We start from the raw sequence: 19,226 nt of genomic DNA, 5'->3' as shown, positions 1-19,226 counted from the left end.
ACAATATCTGATTAAGAGGAGTATCAAATTATGCGGAGGAGCAACTGCAATTGCCATCTTACAACGTCAGTATAGTTTGTACATTGAAAACTAATGAAGGATCACTATCAATAGAGCTTCTCGAATAAATCAGACGTAGAAATGAAAATTATATTAAATTACAATGGCCACAATACCGAAGATTTTTTTACTTTTCATTTGGATAGCTAGCGCCCTTTATTAGCTCAACAGAGAACGAAAATAAAATTATTAAGCATACGTATTGAATACTTGGAGGCTAGTACCTACTCTGAAATGCATTTATCTTAACCTAGTAACATATATTTCCATAAATTCCAAACATTTTATTCATTAAAAGCATTATGTGTTTAGTGATTGATGTGTATTAACAGCTGACGTGTAAAGCGTCTAATATTCGATTAAACAGGGAAAAGTCGTTGGAGTGGGAAACATTGTAGGACTTTATCCGTTTAACCAAGGGGGTATCAGTTATTCACTTAAGCGGGGGCCGAATGTACATTGCTCACGTAAGAATTCTCTCTCTCTCTCATTCAAGTATTTTCTCAAAACTGAAACTTCTCGATGCTCTCAATTTTCAAGAGATTGAAAACTTTCCATAAAACGTCAATATTTTTCCTTAAAAGATGGGCGGCACTGGAGGAAGAGTAATCTTGATTTATTCCCGTGGTGACTCGTTTTCTTTTGAGTATAATGTAATGGTATGTACGCAAGGTGAAGGTCATCCGGAATGCGAAATAGATGGAGCTGTTTATCAGCGAGTTATGGGCTGGAAGGAGAAGGGTGATTTTAAGCCGTCCTAGATACCACATGGGCTTCCGTGTCACTTGGACGTTGGTAAGGCTTGTGTATAAAAGAATCTGGAGGCGGTATTAAACAAGAAAAAGTGGGATGATATGGTTCCAGTCACCTTCGACCTCGAGGTATCTTTTTCTCTTAAAAAGCTCATTGCTCTAAATCTTCTTTAGGTTTATTTTCTTGAGCTTAATGTCACGAATTACTTCATTATCCGTTTCGAGGAAGTTCATAATAATAATAGTGAAAAAAAAAGAAATAGGTATCCAATTACTTTCACGAAAGAATTTTGAACTCACTTTACAGGAAAAAATGGTTGCGGAGAAAAATATATAAATAATTCATCATATATATATCTCTCTCTGTACCGTATTATACTACTGCTATTTCCTATGAAGTTTTTCTAATGATTTTTTTTACTCACATACCATATTCAGAAATCGCGTATAGCCATGAATATTAATTTTTTTCCCTTTTATCCAACAGAAGTCATTGCTTTCGTTCATTTTATTTCAAATTGATTTGCCGGAAAAATTTAAGGCAAAATATGCCGCAGATATGTAAAAGTCGAAAACAATGTTACCTGTTCGACGTGGTAATGTCCCTTTTTACGACGTTTTATAAAATATATATCTGTTATCGGATTGTAACATGTGTTTTCTGGTTAGAAGATAGGCAATCTTTTCCTCACGTCATAAAATGTTCAAAAGGTACCATCAAATCAGACTCCATCCGGTATGCTCGACGAACTTCAATGGAGATTGGAACATCGTGTGCACGTCAAGCTCTGATCAAACTACGTTACGCTACAATTTCATCACCAGTAGTGATTCGCAATTTTGGTTCCCCGCAAATGTAAGAATCAGGGTACGCCGATTTAAATAACTTGATTTTTAAAAAAAATCACGGATTTGAATCACGAAATTCAAATTCTATTTTTGCCCTCTTTAATTTCAATTATATTCAAGTAAATATAACCTAGTATGCTACGTAGGTTATATAATGCATGTAATGTGGTAAAGTCATAAATTTTTTGACCAAAAGAAATAATGCAAAATCTGGTAAATATAGATTTTAACCTTATCGGCTAGATACAGAGCAGAAGACTATCTGTTATTTCACTAGATGTTTCTAGATTCACTCATGTATGAAAAAAAAGCAGAAAAACAAAGGAAGCCAAACTTAATTGTAACTGCACTAAGCAGTTTAAATGAATGACGCATAATACGATGAGGAACTAAATTTCCCCTGATAAAAATGACAGGGGAAATTAGTTTTTGTGTAAAGCCTTGAATTCTATGTCCTAATTGTTGATTAAAAATAATAATAGAGATGTTGTACCAACATAAATGCAGTTTGACTCTGTGAATATGACAAGTGAAAAGAGGTCTGGAGTTCACTTGTTTTTCACCAAAACTCATTAAATCTGGAAAAACATAAAAATGGGCAAATTATTCAAGTCGGAAACAATGCAGCCCTTTGATTGTACATCGAGTGAATCGAGAAACAGTATATATATATAATGTCATACTGAGTCATATCACCAGGCACTGAATTTACAGAAGAGGGTAGCCCACGTGTATATCGGCATTGTAAAAGTAAATGGCAAAAAACACGTTAACGTAGTCACGTAATCCCCCTGTGATGTCGAGTGTATAAAATTGATTTCATTCTTTTTGAACCATCCTGTATACGTTAAGAATTATCATAGATAAATGAGGCATTAAAAAATGAAAATAGACATTGTGAAAAACAAATTGAAATGCTCAATAAAGTTTATGGAAAAAACATTTTTATGTGTACTTCGTAAACATAATCAAAAATGATTTATATATTATGTGAATAAACATTATCTTACAAAATTTGCATAAATACTTTTATGAATAATAAATACGGTAAGATCATCATCACAAAAATCCTTTTTCCCCTCTCAACGAATATCCTTTAAGTTTCAACTATAAGTGAGAATGGATTTTATAATTATTATTCTTTTCATAAACACTAAAACTCGCATAATTATAAGAAAATAACAGTAAAATAAGTGTAAAGCATTAATTAAGAAAAACCCCCAGATAATAAACTAAATGAAAATGAAATGGAAAAAGGGTCAAAACACTGATTAATGGTCCGATTCTACAAATGAGTTACGTCTAAAATTGAGAAATTATCCATTATCTTTTGGAAATTCATCTCTCCAAACTTCCTCGACATGTTATCAACATGGGAAAAGAAACAACATGTACTTTTTAATTTTTTTCAATAGAGTAAACATGTTGAAGAGATATAAAAGTCATTGGCTTCACATCCAACGCTCATCGCCTGTATGTATGATATGCAAATGTACCAGATGGGATGAAATTTGCAAATGAAGGAAACAAATCTAATATTTTTCCTCATGTTAAAAATAGCGTAACATGATCTTCAGTCTGGATATATAGTACCGTTTTATTTTTTTACCCCGAGATATTGTTTTTCCTCGCTTTAATAAATCTACGCAGATGTTGAACATTCCTCCCATGATCGATCTTATTACCAATGTATGATTTTTCTTGTATTGATTGTGGTATCGGCAGAAAGAAAAGAAGGTTAATGGAGCTAAATAGATAATGACCATCTCGATTCCAATTTCGTACTCGTATATTATTAATAGAAATCAGAGCAAAGCATTCACTTCACGTGTTTACGCTTTCACGGACTTTTACATGGTTTTTCCTCCCGAGAGAGTGAGGTGATTACCACGACGGTCGAGTGTGATGACATATGCAATTGGCAATCTTACTTTCTACTGCCACAGAGAAAGAGAGAATTATCGTTTATATTCTAATATATCATCATATATTCTGGGTGTATAATACGCCATTTATATTCCATTCGTGTGCCATCAATCGAATGTCGCACTCTAATATAATTAATTAGTGAAGCTTTGTGAGACAGGGTATTTTTATTTTCAAATATTGTAATTGATTAAATAAGTACGTGATGGGACACCGAAAGGAAGGAAATGCTATTTCGATTCTCTAGTCCAAACCAGCGTTTCTCAACCAGACACTGTATTGCTTACCTGTAGCTTTGGGATATTTTAAGAAGGATGGGTATGGATGCAGATTAAGTGAAAGGGGATCCGTGCAAGTAGTTACGGAGGCTGAATGAACGCCAGGGTCTCTGCCACCGGACTTATCCCGTTGCCGAGATCTCTTTCAGCCCAGCTTCGTGGCAGAGTCAGTTACGGAGGCTGCAGAGAGAGCTATGAACAAAACATTTAAGGCATCCAACTACCTTTTTAGTCACTTTTGCATGAAATGGTACTGAATTGAAATTTAAAAACATTTTTGATAGAAAGCGTCTCGAAATGGTGAAAACGACAAAAAAATTTATACTACATATGTTATTTTGTTTGAAAAGAAGTAATTTTTATGTCAATTTTAACAAAAACGCGTGTAATATTCGAGTCACGATTGCAAAAAATTCTATGAATGAAATGTTTTGTTATTTTCACAGTAACATTCAGTTGGTGGTGATGCAGGTTACGAACCAAAATTTAAAAGATTGCAAGGTATGCAAGAAAAAGTTACACTGAAATCTGTTTATGACGTGTGAATTTTTTGAAATTTAATTCTATATAACATGAATAAAATGACTACGTAATAAGACAAACATATGTGATAGACCCCTTAGATTTTGTTTTCAAGACTTTAGAATGTAATGATACATTTGCAATGATACATTTGCAATGATACATTTGCAATGATACATTTGCAATGATACATTTGCAATGATACATTTGCAATGATACATTTGCAATGATACAATATATAGATTTTAAAAATCATGTTTCAAACACAAGTGAAATGTCAAACATAACATGTAAACATGCTTAGTAAAACATGCTTTAAGTTTATATTCATAGATTACTCGATGTAAAGACGCAACACTAAAGTTGACGTAACTTCGGCTCTAAGCACGATATAAACACAACAAGGTCGGTTTTTGAAATCACAAGGAACATAGTGCGTTCATTTAAAAAAAACAAAAAAATAAACACAATATTTTCTTCCAAAATGACGTTTACAATGTAGTCGGATACCTTAAGTGAAATATTTTGAGAAAAATATGGCAATTTACTACCCATAGATCCTCCGCCCTCCCCCACGAACCATCATAAGTGGGAAGCTGATGTGCATCTAGTCCAGAACAAGAGAGCAATTTTATCAATAAAATTTTTGGACGCAATAACCACAAATCCATTCAAAAATTAGAAACGATGAAGCTTATGATTTTAGGCGGGGACAGGGAGCCCCCAAGGATAAGGCCCATACGGGCAGTAGGGATGTGGGTCATGGGCCAATAAAGGTTAAAAAAGACCGGTCTAGATCATGTCTCCAGCTGGTGGTCCGTAGAACGCTCGTTGTAATTTTTATAATGGGGGAAATCCTTAATGCTTAGGTCCTGTAGAACACAGTCCCGTTATCATTAAGGGTTCAGCACAAACGAAACTGTGGTAATCTCTGGTCCAGACAACATGATTTTCGAATCACTGAAAACTGATAATTATACAATAATAATAATTAGTATTACGTGGCACCCTTACGGATCACTCAAGCGGACAGTGACACATTTACAGATCAAATAAGTAACATGCAGTGCTGTTCCAGATCACTTAATTAAGTGGCTCGTAATTTTCTAAAGGTTGAGCACCTTTCCTAAATTCAGGCGGTGCTTTTATAATTACTGATACGCTTATATTCTCATAATCCATTGATGCATTTCTTGAAAAGAAACATTTCATACGCATGTAATACTCAAGATAAAGGAATAACAAGACGTGAGAAAAATTATAAATTTGAAAATAATTCTCTCTTTGAAAAGCGCGAAAATAACTCGTTAACGAGTGCTTCACTTGAAAGCCGTTTTTAATTTCAAACAAAAAAAAAATTATACGTAATGTATAATAACTCCCTCTTTTTGCTATTTTATTGCGTATAAAAGGCTAATTCCGATGGCAGAGCTGATCTTGCTTTGTTAGGGCATCTTCAAATCATCCAAAGACGAATTACATAGAGCCTTAAAAGGGATGGTGCAGGTTGCGTATCCCATATGATAACAAAAAAAAGGGCAATGCAAAATGACCACATCCTTGAGGTTGGTACGAATAAGAGCTCGAGAAGAGATAACTAATTACTCATCACCCTCACATATTTTTTTCCATCTATTTATTCGCGACGACGTGCTGATGCGTTGGACAAGCTAATTAAATAAGAATAATAGTTCTCCGCGCGATCAATGGTCGATGACAATGCGGGTACAGACGGAATCCAAATAGACGGACGGTCCCATCAGCCACTGATCATCGAATACGAATTAATTCCGGAGTCGTGTTTGCGCTTCTTTTTTTTCCATTCCGCTGACAGCAGCGAACGAAATTTTAGTTGAAATTTAAAAAAATATATATATACAGAGCCATGTTTACCGAAAAATTAGCTGTTATGTGCCTGGTCTACGTTCTAGTGAAAGGTGAGCAACGCTTTTTTTTTTGTTTTATTTGTAGACTAAACAAATCGACGCAGCAGTTTGATCATAATGTTATCGTTGGATATACGTAGCTTGAACTTTGGTTTCTTCTCGAAGTATAAGCGAGAAGTAGTTGTGTGTGTGTATGTGTGTGTTCGATGGATGATGGTGTGCTATAATCGGTGATAGCTAACAGCACGCACCACAAATCACTGGTGATCCTAGACGCATAATTCCCATTAGAAAAAGTATCCAAATAACGTGTTTACCAATCACAGATGCGTCATTCATATTAAAATATGAAAATTGACATTTTATGTGGACACCATGAGCTCAAAAACCAAATCAGAAAATTCTTTCCCTGTTTTTCCTCCGAGGTCAATAAAAAAAAAAATTTCACGTTTCCAAGTACAATATTTGCTGAGATATTTCAATTGGGAGATTGGAGAAAAATTTTAGGAAGAGAACGGCATAAATGAGGGAAAGAAGCATTGTCCGTTACTTATGACGTATCTGAATGTTCTATCCGTTATTTGGATAATGAAAAATAAACTCTCACTTCCAGCAGCGAAATAAATATTTTTTAATGAATTAATCAAACTTACATGAATAAATATCGTTAATTTAGGCCATATATGATGGAATTTAATTAATGCTCTTCACTTTTGCCTTTATTGAATTTATTATAGTGAGTGGATGTTGTTTGTTCCCTGAAAAGTCTGTTTTGATGGGCTAATAACATTTTTCAAATGAAAACAGTCACGATCAGCTGGCAAGCAGCATATTCTCACCCAAATAGACGTATATAAAAGTGTTTCTTGTTTAAAATCTTACCTGGATTTGTATAAAATACTAGTTGTTACAAGCGGCTTCGCTGTCACGGATTTGGTAATCTGAAAATTATTCGGCGATGATTACCCTACATGACATTTGAAACTCCTCGTGATCACCTTGGAGATTGAATTTTCAGAAATCCCATCTTAGAGTAGGTAAAGTTGGCATTAGCCGACGAAATTTCATACTTATAGCATGAACTGGAACTACTGACAAAACTTCATATTTGTAGCTTCAGTGTTTCCGACTTTGCATGATTTTCTGTATAACCTATAGACCCCACCTTATGACCCTCTTGAAGGGTAGTTTTTCAAAAAAACACTTTTAATGAGTCTGCATCATAAAACAATACTACTGACCAAATTTCATCTATAGCTAAGTACAGCGGTTTCAGCTCCGCGATGATGAACCAGTGAATCAGTCAGAGGTTTCGGCAAGCGAATTTTTGGGGCGTCGAGTGGTGTGGTGGTAAGATGCTCGTTTACCGCCGTGAAGGTTGCCGTCATGGTCTGAGGTTCAAACCCACAGAAGAATATTGATAAGATATTTTCCTGACGAGCTTGAGGTGACCACCGGTGGATGGTTCCTTCATTTCCAACTCATTCATGGCAGTAAATTGTAATATAGCGATATGGCCGTGTTTGGTGAATCAGGCAGGACGTCATTTTATATGCAGGGTGCATAGATAACAGGCCGCATGGCATTGTACTGGTGAGCCGTTCATCCTATATAGGCATACCTCCAATTAGAAAAAATATCCAAATAACGTGTAGTACTCAGTATGCCATTCATGTTGCAAAAGGATGTATAGTTATTAAAATAAAAAAAGGTTTACTTTTTATACTGTCCCCGTGCGCCGGAAAACCCAATTAGAATGTAGTTGCCCTGATCTCTCCTGATGCCAAAAAAAGTCCCCGTTTTTAAGTACAATATTCCTTGGTATATTCGAATTCAAATATTGCTCTTGGAAACGTGGAGTTATTTTAGTTGGCATCAGGAGGGACAGGGCAACTACATTCTAATTGGATTTTAGGGCACATGAGGACGGTATAAAAAGTAAACTTTTTATTTTATTTTAATAATTATACATCCCTTCGCAACATGAATGACATATCTGAGTACTACACGTTATTTGAAAACCTTTTTCCAATTGGAAGTATACCTCTAAGATCAACGATTCGCCAGTAAAATGCCGTACGCCCTGTTACCTATGCACCCTGTATACAGATTACAAATTTCCAAAGGCTTGTCGACTACTTTTGAATAGAAATGAATTACCTTTTCTGTGAGACAATATACTAGGGGAAAAACAACGTGTGTAGATCCAAAGTTTGAAAAAGGAACCACTGCTAGACGCGTTTCGGAACTGTATGAAGCTCCTTCATCAGTAGCAAAGAAAAGAATTGGAAGATACTCCTTATATCGGGAGTTACTCGTTCCAGACAGAGTCGAAATAGAAAATTTCGGTTTTTTAATTTCGAGTCTTTGTCTGGAATGAGTAACTCCCGTTTTAAGGAGTATCTTCCAATTCTTTTCTTTGCTACTGATGAGGGAACTTCATACAGTTCCGAAACGCGTCTAGCATTGGTTTCTTTTTTCAAACTTCGGATCTACACACGTTGTTTTTCCCCTAGTATATTACTTTTGAATATTTATGACTTACCTCAATAGAAGTAAGATATATTTTCTTTTTCTAAACTTCTTGAATAGGTCAAATAGGCAACGAATACTATGGTATACGTCCCAGCGAAGACGTCGAATTCCAGTACAATCGGGACGCAGATATGCCTCCAGTGGCTGGTGGCTACCCGCAATACGGTGATCCAAAATTACAGAGATTCATGAACGAGCTGATCAAAGAAGCCGGCTTGCATTTCCTCTATCCACCGAAAGACGTGCAGGGTATCAGGCTGACGGATGACGAACCGGAAAATGTACCAGAATACCCGATGTACGATAGGTCTAAAGGTCAACCAGAGTACATCGATCTAATCAGGAAAAGAGAAGTCGAGCAGGATGTCGATTGCCCGACGCAGTGTTTCAACTTCTCTCCAGTATGTGGCAACGATGGCAAAGTTTATGACAGCGTGTGCCATTTGCTGAAAGCAAACTGTGGGTAAGTGTGCCTGTTACGGTAAATGTGACAAATCCAGTTATTATGTTCGGTTATTATGCATAATCGAATATATATACTATAGTACGCACTATATGATATACTATAGATGATAATTCATACTTTTATTGCATCATTATATTGGGGTACGATCGTAAAATTTGTTATTATATCGGGGTTCGAGTATATTCATCACACATACTACACTGATTCTAATTTTTTTGAAATTCACAAATTACACTATTACCTTATTGTGCATAATCGCACAAAAAGGTGATAAATTCAATTATTCATCAAATTGATCTACGGCACTTGATTATTGAGCATAATCGCCGGTAAAAGTGATGTTTTCAGTGTTCATAAAATTTACCAACGACGCGTGGCTATTGTGCATGATCTCCGGTAAAAGTAATAAATTTATCCAATTTACTAAGACGATTGTTAAGTATGCATAATTACCGCTTCACATCACATTTACCGTAACATATCAAGTCTGTTAATCAAGTTTTGTTTAATTTAGTTATAAATTCTGGATTGGTTACATGAGCATATTTCAACCGTTCTGAACCCAAAAACCAGTAAAATGTCTCAAATAATCTAACGAGCCAACTTACAGCATGAGTGTTGCGACCACACGCGCCGTATTTTACGGGGTGATTGTACTTTTTGGCTGTTGTGACCATTTCATACAATTGTTCCGTTTTTTTAAAAGGGATTCAAATTTGTAATTTAATTTAATTAAACGTTATTCAAATTTTTAATTTTTACTAATATCATGAATGAAAATATTTTTCATAAATATTATGATAATTATGACTGCAAATATTAATTTCACATTCATGTTGTTGAAGTTAAAATTCAAGGAAAAATAACAAAAATTAAATTAAATTCTGTGAATGCTCTTGTTCAATTATATAAAAATATCCGTGGTATTTGAGAAAAAAAAATTGAGTGCCTATAGAGTGAATAGGAAATTTTTAAATGTTCCTTAAAGGAAGGTATTTTTCCCCCATAGGAAAGCATGAGAAGCCAAGATCAAGCATCAACCCTCTTAATAATTTTTCATTCAATTAGAATCGAATTATCAACTCTGCTTTAGGCCCGACAATAAAGTCGAAAACGCGGACCATAGGTTGAGATGCTCAGGCTTGGATCAATATTCTTTATACAAATGCAAATACAAGGCCACAACAGGCAAAATGCCCAACGAGGTGGCTGAGAAAAAAACACCCGTATTGATGCCATGTATTTCTAAAATACAGCAACCCAATTATAAATGTATATACACATATATATATATAAACTAAAAGCTATATATACATGATAAAATATTATACAATGCCCACAAAAAATATTTATGGCTGTCTTTTTGTCTGGTTTGTACAATATTCTTTGATAACACTCATCTTTCCCTTCTCATTTTGTCGTTTACGAAGGTTACAAAACGTTACTGTAGTTGACTGGGAATCATGCCGAGGTCGACACTTTTTGTGCCCAGTGACTTGTCTTGATATTAATGATCCGGTATGTGGAGAAGACCGAAGGATTTACCACAACATATGCGTATTGAGGAAACGGAACTGTGGGTGAGTAAATGGTGTCTGCAGTCACTCTATGATTCAGAACTTGGAGACTCGACCGCATTCTGATATTAATGTTTATTGTCAATACACCCCTAGTCAGATGACTACCTAACTGAATTTTCTGTGATGACTTTTTCTCAAAAATTTGAACATGAGCTTGGATGCCAAACATCGCGCTCAATATTGAATTTTCGTGCTCAAGCCGCTGAATATGCGGCTTGAGCACGATTGTATTACGCAGTTTATATTATATTATATTTAATATAATATAAACTATATATAGAATATATATAGAATAGAACTATATATAGAATTATATTATATTTAATAAAGGGGGAAATCATTGGTGGAATATGTTCATAAGCAAATGCAGTTACCGTCAACCAGAACAACTTCGTCATATTTTTTTTTTCCTTTCCACTGCTTTCTCAACTAATGATATACGAAAATGCTTCAAAACTATCATAAACCCATTAGTTTTAATCTCTAGTTTCACAATCTGGGGGAAACGTGACAAATTGAGCAAACATTTATACGTTAAAAAAAATAAAAAACAGCGTTGGGGCAAAGTCACCCTGGAAACGGGGCAACTTTGCCATCTGTGTTAAAACCAGTGGAAATCGCCAAAAAATACCAGAATTTTTTTTTAAACTATGAAAACACCTCACATACATTAGTATCAAATTTTTCTTCTAAAGAAAGGTACAAAATTTTAAAAATTAAGAATGTTCCAAATTCACAAACTTCAAAAGTTCAAAGGAAATTTTTAAATTTTCGTCAGGAATGGTAAATTTGCCACCGTTTTCATAGTAAGGAAGGTCAAATATATATATTAAATTATATGCACACTATGTCTTGTAACACAAGAGTAGCATCATCAGGAACGTTTGGGGGAGTAAACATTTCCATATACCAGTCGTACAAAAATATAACAACTCGAACTCCCCGTCTCCACAGAATTGAGTGGGCTTACTAACAAAATGCTTCACACAATTTTTTGCCAAAAACAACAAACATTCTACGCTATAGCTTGTTTGGTAAATTTTCACAGGTTCTATTGCATATAAGGCATGTAAAATTGCCTCAAAAAATGTCTTATATTATTTGTAGTTATGTTAAAGATATGTGTGTATATATATATATATATATTTATTTATTTATTTTGGTTCTAGAAAACCTTTGGTGACAAAACCGATAAGATTCTGTTATTCTAGGGGAAGAGGTAAGTCTGTACATATAAAAATTTATGTTTGCATTTTTTTTTTGTCTGAAATGACTATATTTCATTGAGAAAAATACAGGATTTTGGGATAATGATGCCATACCCTTTGTTCGTAAAAAGTGAGTTCGTCCATCGCACGGATAACGTGCGTAATCTTTATTTGGAAAAAGTAGGGCATCCTGAGAATACAAAAGTGGAAGAAGTAACCTGTAATAATTTACTGAAAAAAAAAGAGCGTTAAAGAAAGCGATAAAAGGGATAGTTGAATCTAGATCACCAGATAACACTGGTATCAATCAAAATAATTTTTCATGTAAATGTATGTAAGCGGACAACTGGCCCCTTACATGCGTTGTCCTTCGAGAGGTAAAGGGTGAGAGCAATGTAAGCATGTGTTGTGTGCTTTGAATGACTTTTTCACTTCAGTCTTTAGTAGTGAATGATATTCAAAGTACGGGTGTGCACGGGATGACAAAAAAGTTGTGTCCAGTGGAAGGAAATCCTAAAATGTCTAAAAAAATGTCGACTGGTTCGACAAAGGAACGCCGGTATCGATTGGTAAGGGGGACAACTCCAGGTTGTGGTGTCGCAGGGAATTTTTTCTAATAGGATTGTCAATAAATGGAATAGCTTACCTCTGGGGATCGTCCAATAAAATAGATGAAAAAGATCTCGCGCACCCACCGGGGTCCGTTGAAAAACACTGTTGCACGGTGCACAGGATTTTATGCTTCCTGCAATTAAGTTAGACATTACAAAATTTATCTTGAAATGTGTGCAATATTTTTATTCTTAGACTTTCTGTTTCTGTAATAAGTTTTTTAAACAGAACAGTTCTGAAGTACATAGAAAACAATCATTAAGTACTTGCCTGTACTTGGATGTCAGAAAATATGAATAAGAACCGGTTTTTTGGCATAAAAAGGACTTTTTGGTGTTAGGGGTGGAGGTAGGTAGTAAGTATTTCTAGAATTTCGGCCTATCCGGCCTGCCTTTCCGCCATATTAGGCCGGATAACTGACTGAGGTAGATTCATTTTCTCAGGGCGTACGGAGTCTATAGACTCCCATAACTTTTATAACACACATTAGGCCGGAATGTCCAGAGTCTACTGTATTTGTAGTTATACAGTTATATAAATTACTCCTGGTTACAGTTAAGATGATTAGCTTAAGTTAACTTCGGCCAAAATACTGTAAAAAACGGAACAACATCAAGTTGGGACGGATAAACAATGCGAGAACATGGTACAGTCCAGGCCCGTCATTTGGGGGGGGGGGCATAGGGGGAGATAGACTTGGAAGTCTGAGGGCCACGATGATGATGATGTCAATTCATATACACACATATACTGCCCACTCCACTTTTGATGCTGGGGGGAGACAACTCCAGGTTGTGGTGTCGCAGGGAATTTTTTCTAATTTGATTGTCAATAAATGGAATAGCTTACCTCTGGGGACCCATCTCGGGGGGGGGGGGGGTCAGAGGGGCCGTTGCCACCCCCCCCCCCTTGGCTTTTCAAAATACACTAAAAATGGTATTTATGTACAAATATATATATATATATATATATAAAATTATAAATACATTGAGTACATGTTCTTTGCCCTCCCCCCACCTGGAAAAAGTTGAAATGACGGCCCCGAGGTGCAGTCCCGTAAAAAATACTGGTCATTATATTGATTAAAATTTTATGAAACTCCCGTCGAGAGATTATTTCAGTGCTGCCATCTAATGAGGGGAAACCAAACAATGTTCTTTATTCGATATATATTTTTCATTAGTGATAGAATCATGGACGGAGATACGGGGGGCGTCAAAGGTGGAGTCGACTGATCTAATGTATATATGTATATATGAGCTGACATCATCATCATCATCGTGCCCCCCCAGCAATAATGACCTTGCCCCCCCCCCAGACTTCCAAGTTAATCTCCGCCTATGGATAGAATGATATTTTATGTCATTCTTTCACTTACTGAATAAATTTAATGCAATTGAGAACAACGGACATTTTTTTTTTTTGGTTTCTTACAGAGGCAAAAATGTTTGATTCTTGTCCTGAGGATTGTCAAGAAGTGTATAGCCCGGTTTGTGGCTCGGATGGAGTTGTGTATTACAATGCTTGCTTCATGAAAATGAGGACTTGCGGGTAAGTTTTCTCACACACACACACACGTGAAATACTCATGTACATAATCTTATCGGTGCAGCTCAGAGCTGCCCTTAAGGGTACGCGACAGGTATGGCTGCACCGGGTCCCGCACTCGCAGCAATAGAAACTTAAAAAACGAAACTAATCTGGAATAAGCATTCCAGAAAATCAGTGAAAGAAAACATTTCAGAACCAATGAAAATTCAACATTTATGAAAGAAATAATTTTAAAATTAATGTACATTTTAGAAAAGAGTCATCATCATCATCATCATTCATTTTCAATCCACTGCTGGATGAAGGTCTCCTCTAAATTTTTCCATTCTGCTGTGTCTGATGCTTTAGCAATCCAGTTGACTCCAGCCACTTTCCTGATCTCATCGATCCATCTTGCTTGGGGACGCGTAACACCACGGGTGTACCAATCTAGAATACTTGTGGTCCATCTGTTGTCCTGTCTTCTTGCAATATGTCCAGTCCATTTCCATTTCATGGGATGAAAAGAGTAATTCAATATTAATGAGTAAAATATATCCAAAATTACTGAAAATTTGAAAGATATATATATAGGTCAAAGAAAGCATTCCAGAACCATTGAAAGAAAGCATTAAAGAATTAATGAAATAAAGAATTAAAGAATTAATGAAATAAAGAATTAATGAAATAAAGAATTAATGAAATAAAGAATTAATGAAATAAAGAATTAATGAAATAAAGAATTAATGAAATAAAGAATTAAAGAATTAATGAAATAAAGAATTAAGGAATTAATGAAATAAAGAATTAAAGAAAGAACGCATTCCAGAATTAATGAAAGAAATCATTAAAAATTAATGAAAGAAATCATTAAAAATTAATTAAAAAAGCATTTCAGAATTTATAAAAGAAAGCATTAAAGAATTCAGAGCTGCCCTTAAGGGTGGGGGAAAAATGAAGGAAAGCATTAAAGAATTAATGAAAGAAAGCGTTCCAGAATCAACGAAATTTCAAAATTCCAGAATCAATGAAAATTTAGAGTTTATGAAAGAAATAATTCCAGAAAATATGCAATTTTAAAGAAAGCCTTCAATAATTCCAAGGGACCCCTGTTCAGTTCAGGACTCAGCAACCGGGCCCCATTGACTCACCGTTAACACTGCTTATGAAGGCACCAGGTCCCCGCGTCTAATATGGATGACCCCGATGCAGCTGAACATATTTATTTTTCGAATCGTAATCAGTAATCTCATATATAATTATAAGATCTCTCTTTGAGTATACAGTGTAAAATAATACACAAGTCCGTAAAATTACTTATATTTCGGGCCATGCTCGCTTGAAAATATTGTGACGTGGTCTGATGAATTGATATTTTTTACTGTGAGTAAAATGTTACTGTATATGATTTTTCTTGCAGTCAAAACATCGATATCGAAGATCTAAGTAAATGCACGCATAAGCGATCGTGCCCAGAAAGGTGTATCCCGATATACGATCCCGTGTGTGGGTCCGATGGAAAAATCTATCCGAATACGTGCAAAATGCTGTTAGAAAACTGCGGGTAATTATTCAGATCCACAGTATCTTAATTAATTCATTAATTACAGTAATATTCTTGCTTACGCTACCCCGAGTTGTTCGATTTCGGAGTTACACGATTTTCTGTATGAAAATGTACATTCAATCACAATCACGCGATTATTTATGAAATAGATAATTCAAAATGCCATTGCTGGATAGTAGGCATGTGACAGGTGTGGCTGCATCGGGCCCTGCATCGCAGCAATAGAAACAAATAAAACTACTTGGATAAAGCATTCCAGAATCAATGAAAATTTAGAATTTATGAAATAAGTACACAGAGTTGTTATTTCAAAATTTATGAAAATTCAAAATTAGTGTTAATTAAGTAAAGGATTGTTTCATTTGATCAGAACGTGGTGTGTGATGAAACTACACTGATGTAGGAGAGGCTACAGTATATAAAGATGAAAAGGATTTAGAAAATTCGGCTCTGTATGTGCCGGATTTTAGGAATGGAATCCTTAGGCCGGTATCCAAATAACGTGTGGACCTCAGATTCGTCATTCATATTGCAAGGGGTTGTATAGTTATTAGAATAAAATTAAAAAAAAAAAAAACTTTTTATACGGAGACACCCTGCTCCAAAACCCAGTTGAAAAGTTGTTCTCCCATCTCTGCCGAGGCCAACGAAAGGAATTCTGGGTTCCTAAGTGCATTATTCGCTGAGATATTTGAATTGAAAAAGAGAAAAATTGTGAAAAAACAGCATAAACTAACAGAAAATGCTTTCCCCTTTCATTTATGTTGCGCCCCCCCCCCTCAATTTTTCTCAATTTTTTGAATTCAATTCTCTCAGCCAATATTGCATTTAGAAACCTGGAATTTCTTTCGTTGTCCTCAGGGCAACAACTTTCCAACTGGTTTTTGAGCACAATGTTAATTATAAAAAGTCAATGTTTTTATTTTAATAACTGTACAACCCCTTGCAATTTGAATGGCGTATCTGAGGTCTACGCGTTATGTGGATACTATTTCTAATTGGAAGTATGCTTCTAGGATCAACGGCTCACCAGTGCATCATGATACCAGCTGTTAACTACTCACCCTGTATGTAGATAAGATGAGTACCATAGCATTGTATTCATTGTGAGAAATAAAAACGGTGCCTTCCAAAAAAATTTGCCGATATTAACTAATATTTATATGCAATTCTATAGGGAAACTGTACCCCGACTAATGCGGTTGCCGTCAGTCCAACCTATCGCGTAAATTAGGAGTTGTTATACTGTATAACTTATAATTCTACTCATTTAGCTATAAATTCAGGCTGGAGGAACGAACTGAAATTTTTATTTTGATGTACGTAGGTCGGACGTGAAGCGAATGCCGGAAAGTTTCTGTGGAGGCATAAAAAGAGGATGAAATGCGATGTTATCGACGGGCATTATTTGAAAAGGCAGACCTTATAATGTAGGATTAGAACTTTTGAGATTAAAAGGAGAGTTTACTAAGTCAAAATTTCGATAACTTTATTGTCCTTGTACGTATTTGAGTGTATTTTGTATGTATGTCTGGCATATTGAACTTATATTCTGCATTCGTTCCGTCTTTATGTAGTTTGTTTCTTTTAGTATGTCGTTATATTAAAGTCATTTTTCTAAGAAAAATTCTATGAAAACTTATTTTAATTAGAAAAAGCTTTTCATTTATACACATTAAATAATTTTATACCACATTTGCTTTAAGAAAAATATCCGAGTGAAATACTTTTTCCACAAATTTGAATCCACTGTTCTAGAAGTTGAAGCACTTACGTCACTATTTCACCGTGATACATTAATAGACATACTTCTATTAGACCCTATGGCAGCCATGGTATGATTTTTTTTAGAAAAAAATCTAGAAAAACTAAACATTTCAGAGCCAGGGGCGTAGCCAGAAATTTCGTTCGGGACCACTTTCATTTCCGGGGGGGGGGGGGGAGGAGACCAAAGTGATAGAACAGTAGATTTGGCCATCTTTTTCCCTTTTTCGGTCATTTCCTCACATTTCGGGGGGACGGGGGACCAGACCCCAAGTCCCCCCCCCCCGCTACGCCCTTGATAAGAGCATCTCAAAGAGGGGAGGCAAAATTAGTAGTTACTATGACGTTGAGAGCCAGAAGTCAGTCTCTGCTGGGAGGGCCGTGGCAACCCCTCATAAATACACCCTTGAATGAAACCTCATTTGGAAAAATGACCAAGTTCTACTCAAAACATGTAGGCTGCAATGAATTTCAAAGTCTAAAGATAAGAATATATATAATATTTAATATTTCAGCGAGATAAAAATAAATTCCAGCAGCAAGGAAATGAAAAATCTTCATTGCAACGTGTAAAATTTGGTATGAAAATGTGACTGGAAGAATACTCCAGTGGTGGTCGGCTGAAGTTGGTTTTCTGTGGTTCCCAACTTCAAGGCGCAAATGCGAGCCGATCTCCCCATTAAAAAGGCTCGCCACAGAGAGCAACAGTCCTACAACGATAAATCATTCAATCATAACACTTCACTCATACTTAGAAAAACTGGTGGCAGATGGCAGCACTACACATAACAAGCATTACAGCGAAACAAAAAACTTCACGTCAGGTTTCACTACACGTACACGCACATTCCCGCATGTACCGATTCGTTGGGGGTTCCGCTGGGGGTGTGGGGGGGATGCATGTGTGGTGTAGCAGTAGTAGGTAGGACCTCCAAAAAATGGCTCGGGGATCCATGATGTTCTTAAGTCAGCCACCTCGTTGGGCAATTTGCCTGTTGTTGCGTTGTATTTGTATTTGTAAAAAATTACCATATTTTGGCAAAAAAAGTGTTGATTTTGGGAAAAAAATTTTCAAATAGATCACATTTGGCTAACACTTTAAAATTCTTGTGATAATTTTGATAATATTGCGGAAAATGGTAACACGTAATAACAAGGTTGTGTGATATCACTCTACACGAAGAGAAAGATCGCCAATCATAGAAGAAGACGATCGAACTTGGTTTCTAACGACATTGAATACTTCAGTCCTTTTCCCAAAAAGCTGCAACCCATTGTTGGCGGAGAAATTTACTTTCGTTGGGTGTTTGGGGCGTAACTGACTGTAATGAAAATCTGACATGCCACAAAAATTCAAAACATTATAACTCCCTAATTATTGGTCAAATCAAGAAACGGAAAACACTTTCCTGTATAAATTTTTCACTAGGGATCACGTGTGTAATTATCAGGCGGTAGGTGATATCCACCTTGTATACAGCGAAAGTAATCAAAATTTATACAAATACAAATGCCACAACATACCCAACGAGATGGATGAAAAAATATATGCCCATAAAAGAAATATGGATCCTGAAGATATACCGAGTCAAAAACAATAGTTATGAAAAATATAAATATATTTCTGTCCATAAAAAAATTATGGTTGTCTCACAAAAGATTTTTTTTATTTGAACAAAATGATTTGTTCA

General features: G+C 35.6%; 1 protein-coding gene across 1 annotated transcript; it reads left to right on the top strand.

The window, feature by feature from the left end:
* The first annotated feature begins 5,990 nt into the window (after positions 1-5,990).
* Positions 5,991-17,249, top strand: LOC149075451 (uncharacterized). The gene is made up of 7 exons (XM_089245403.1): positions 5,991-6,324; positions 8,866-9,271; positions 10,705-10,854; positions 12,024-12,073; positions 14,111-14,225; positions 15,625-15,768; positions 17,099-17,249. Exons 1-7 carry the CDS (start codon positions 6,273-6,275, stop codon positions 17,151-17,153), a joined length of 972 nt encoding a protein of 323 aa, XP_089101529.1. The 5' UTR covers positions 5,991-6,272; the 3' UTR covers positions 17,154-17,249.
* Positions 17,250-19,226: the final 1,977 nt, after the last annotated feature.

The sequence above is a fragment of the Pholcus phalangioides genome, unplaced genomic scaffold (assembly GCF_987345545.1).
Source record: "Pholcus phalangioides strain wild (caught in Gottingen) unplaced genomic scaffold, Ppha-v1.0 ptg000015l_1, whole genome shotgun sequence".
NCBI lineage: Eukaryota > Metazoa > Arthropoda > Arachnida > Araneae > Pholcidae > Pholcus > Pholcus phalangioides.
The sequence above is the reverse complement of the archived record's forward strand: the minus strand, read 5'-3'. Positions and strand labels throughout refer to the sequence as shown.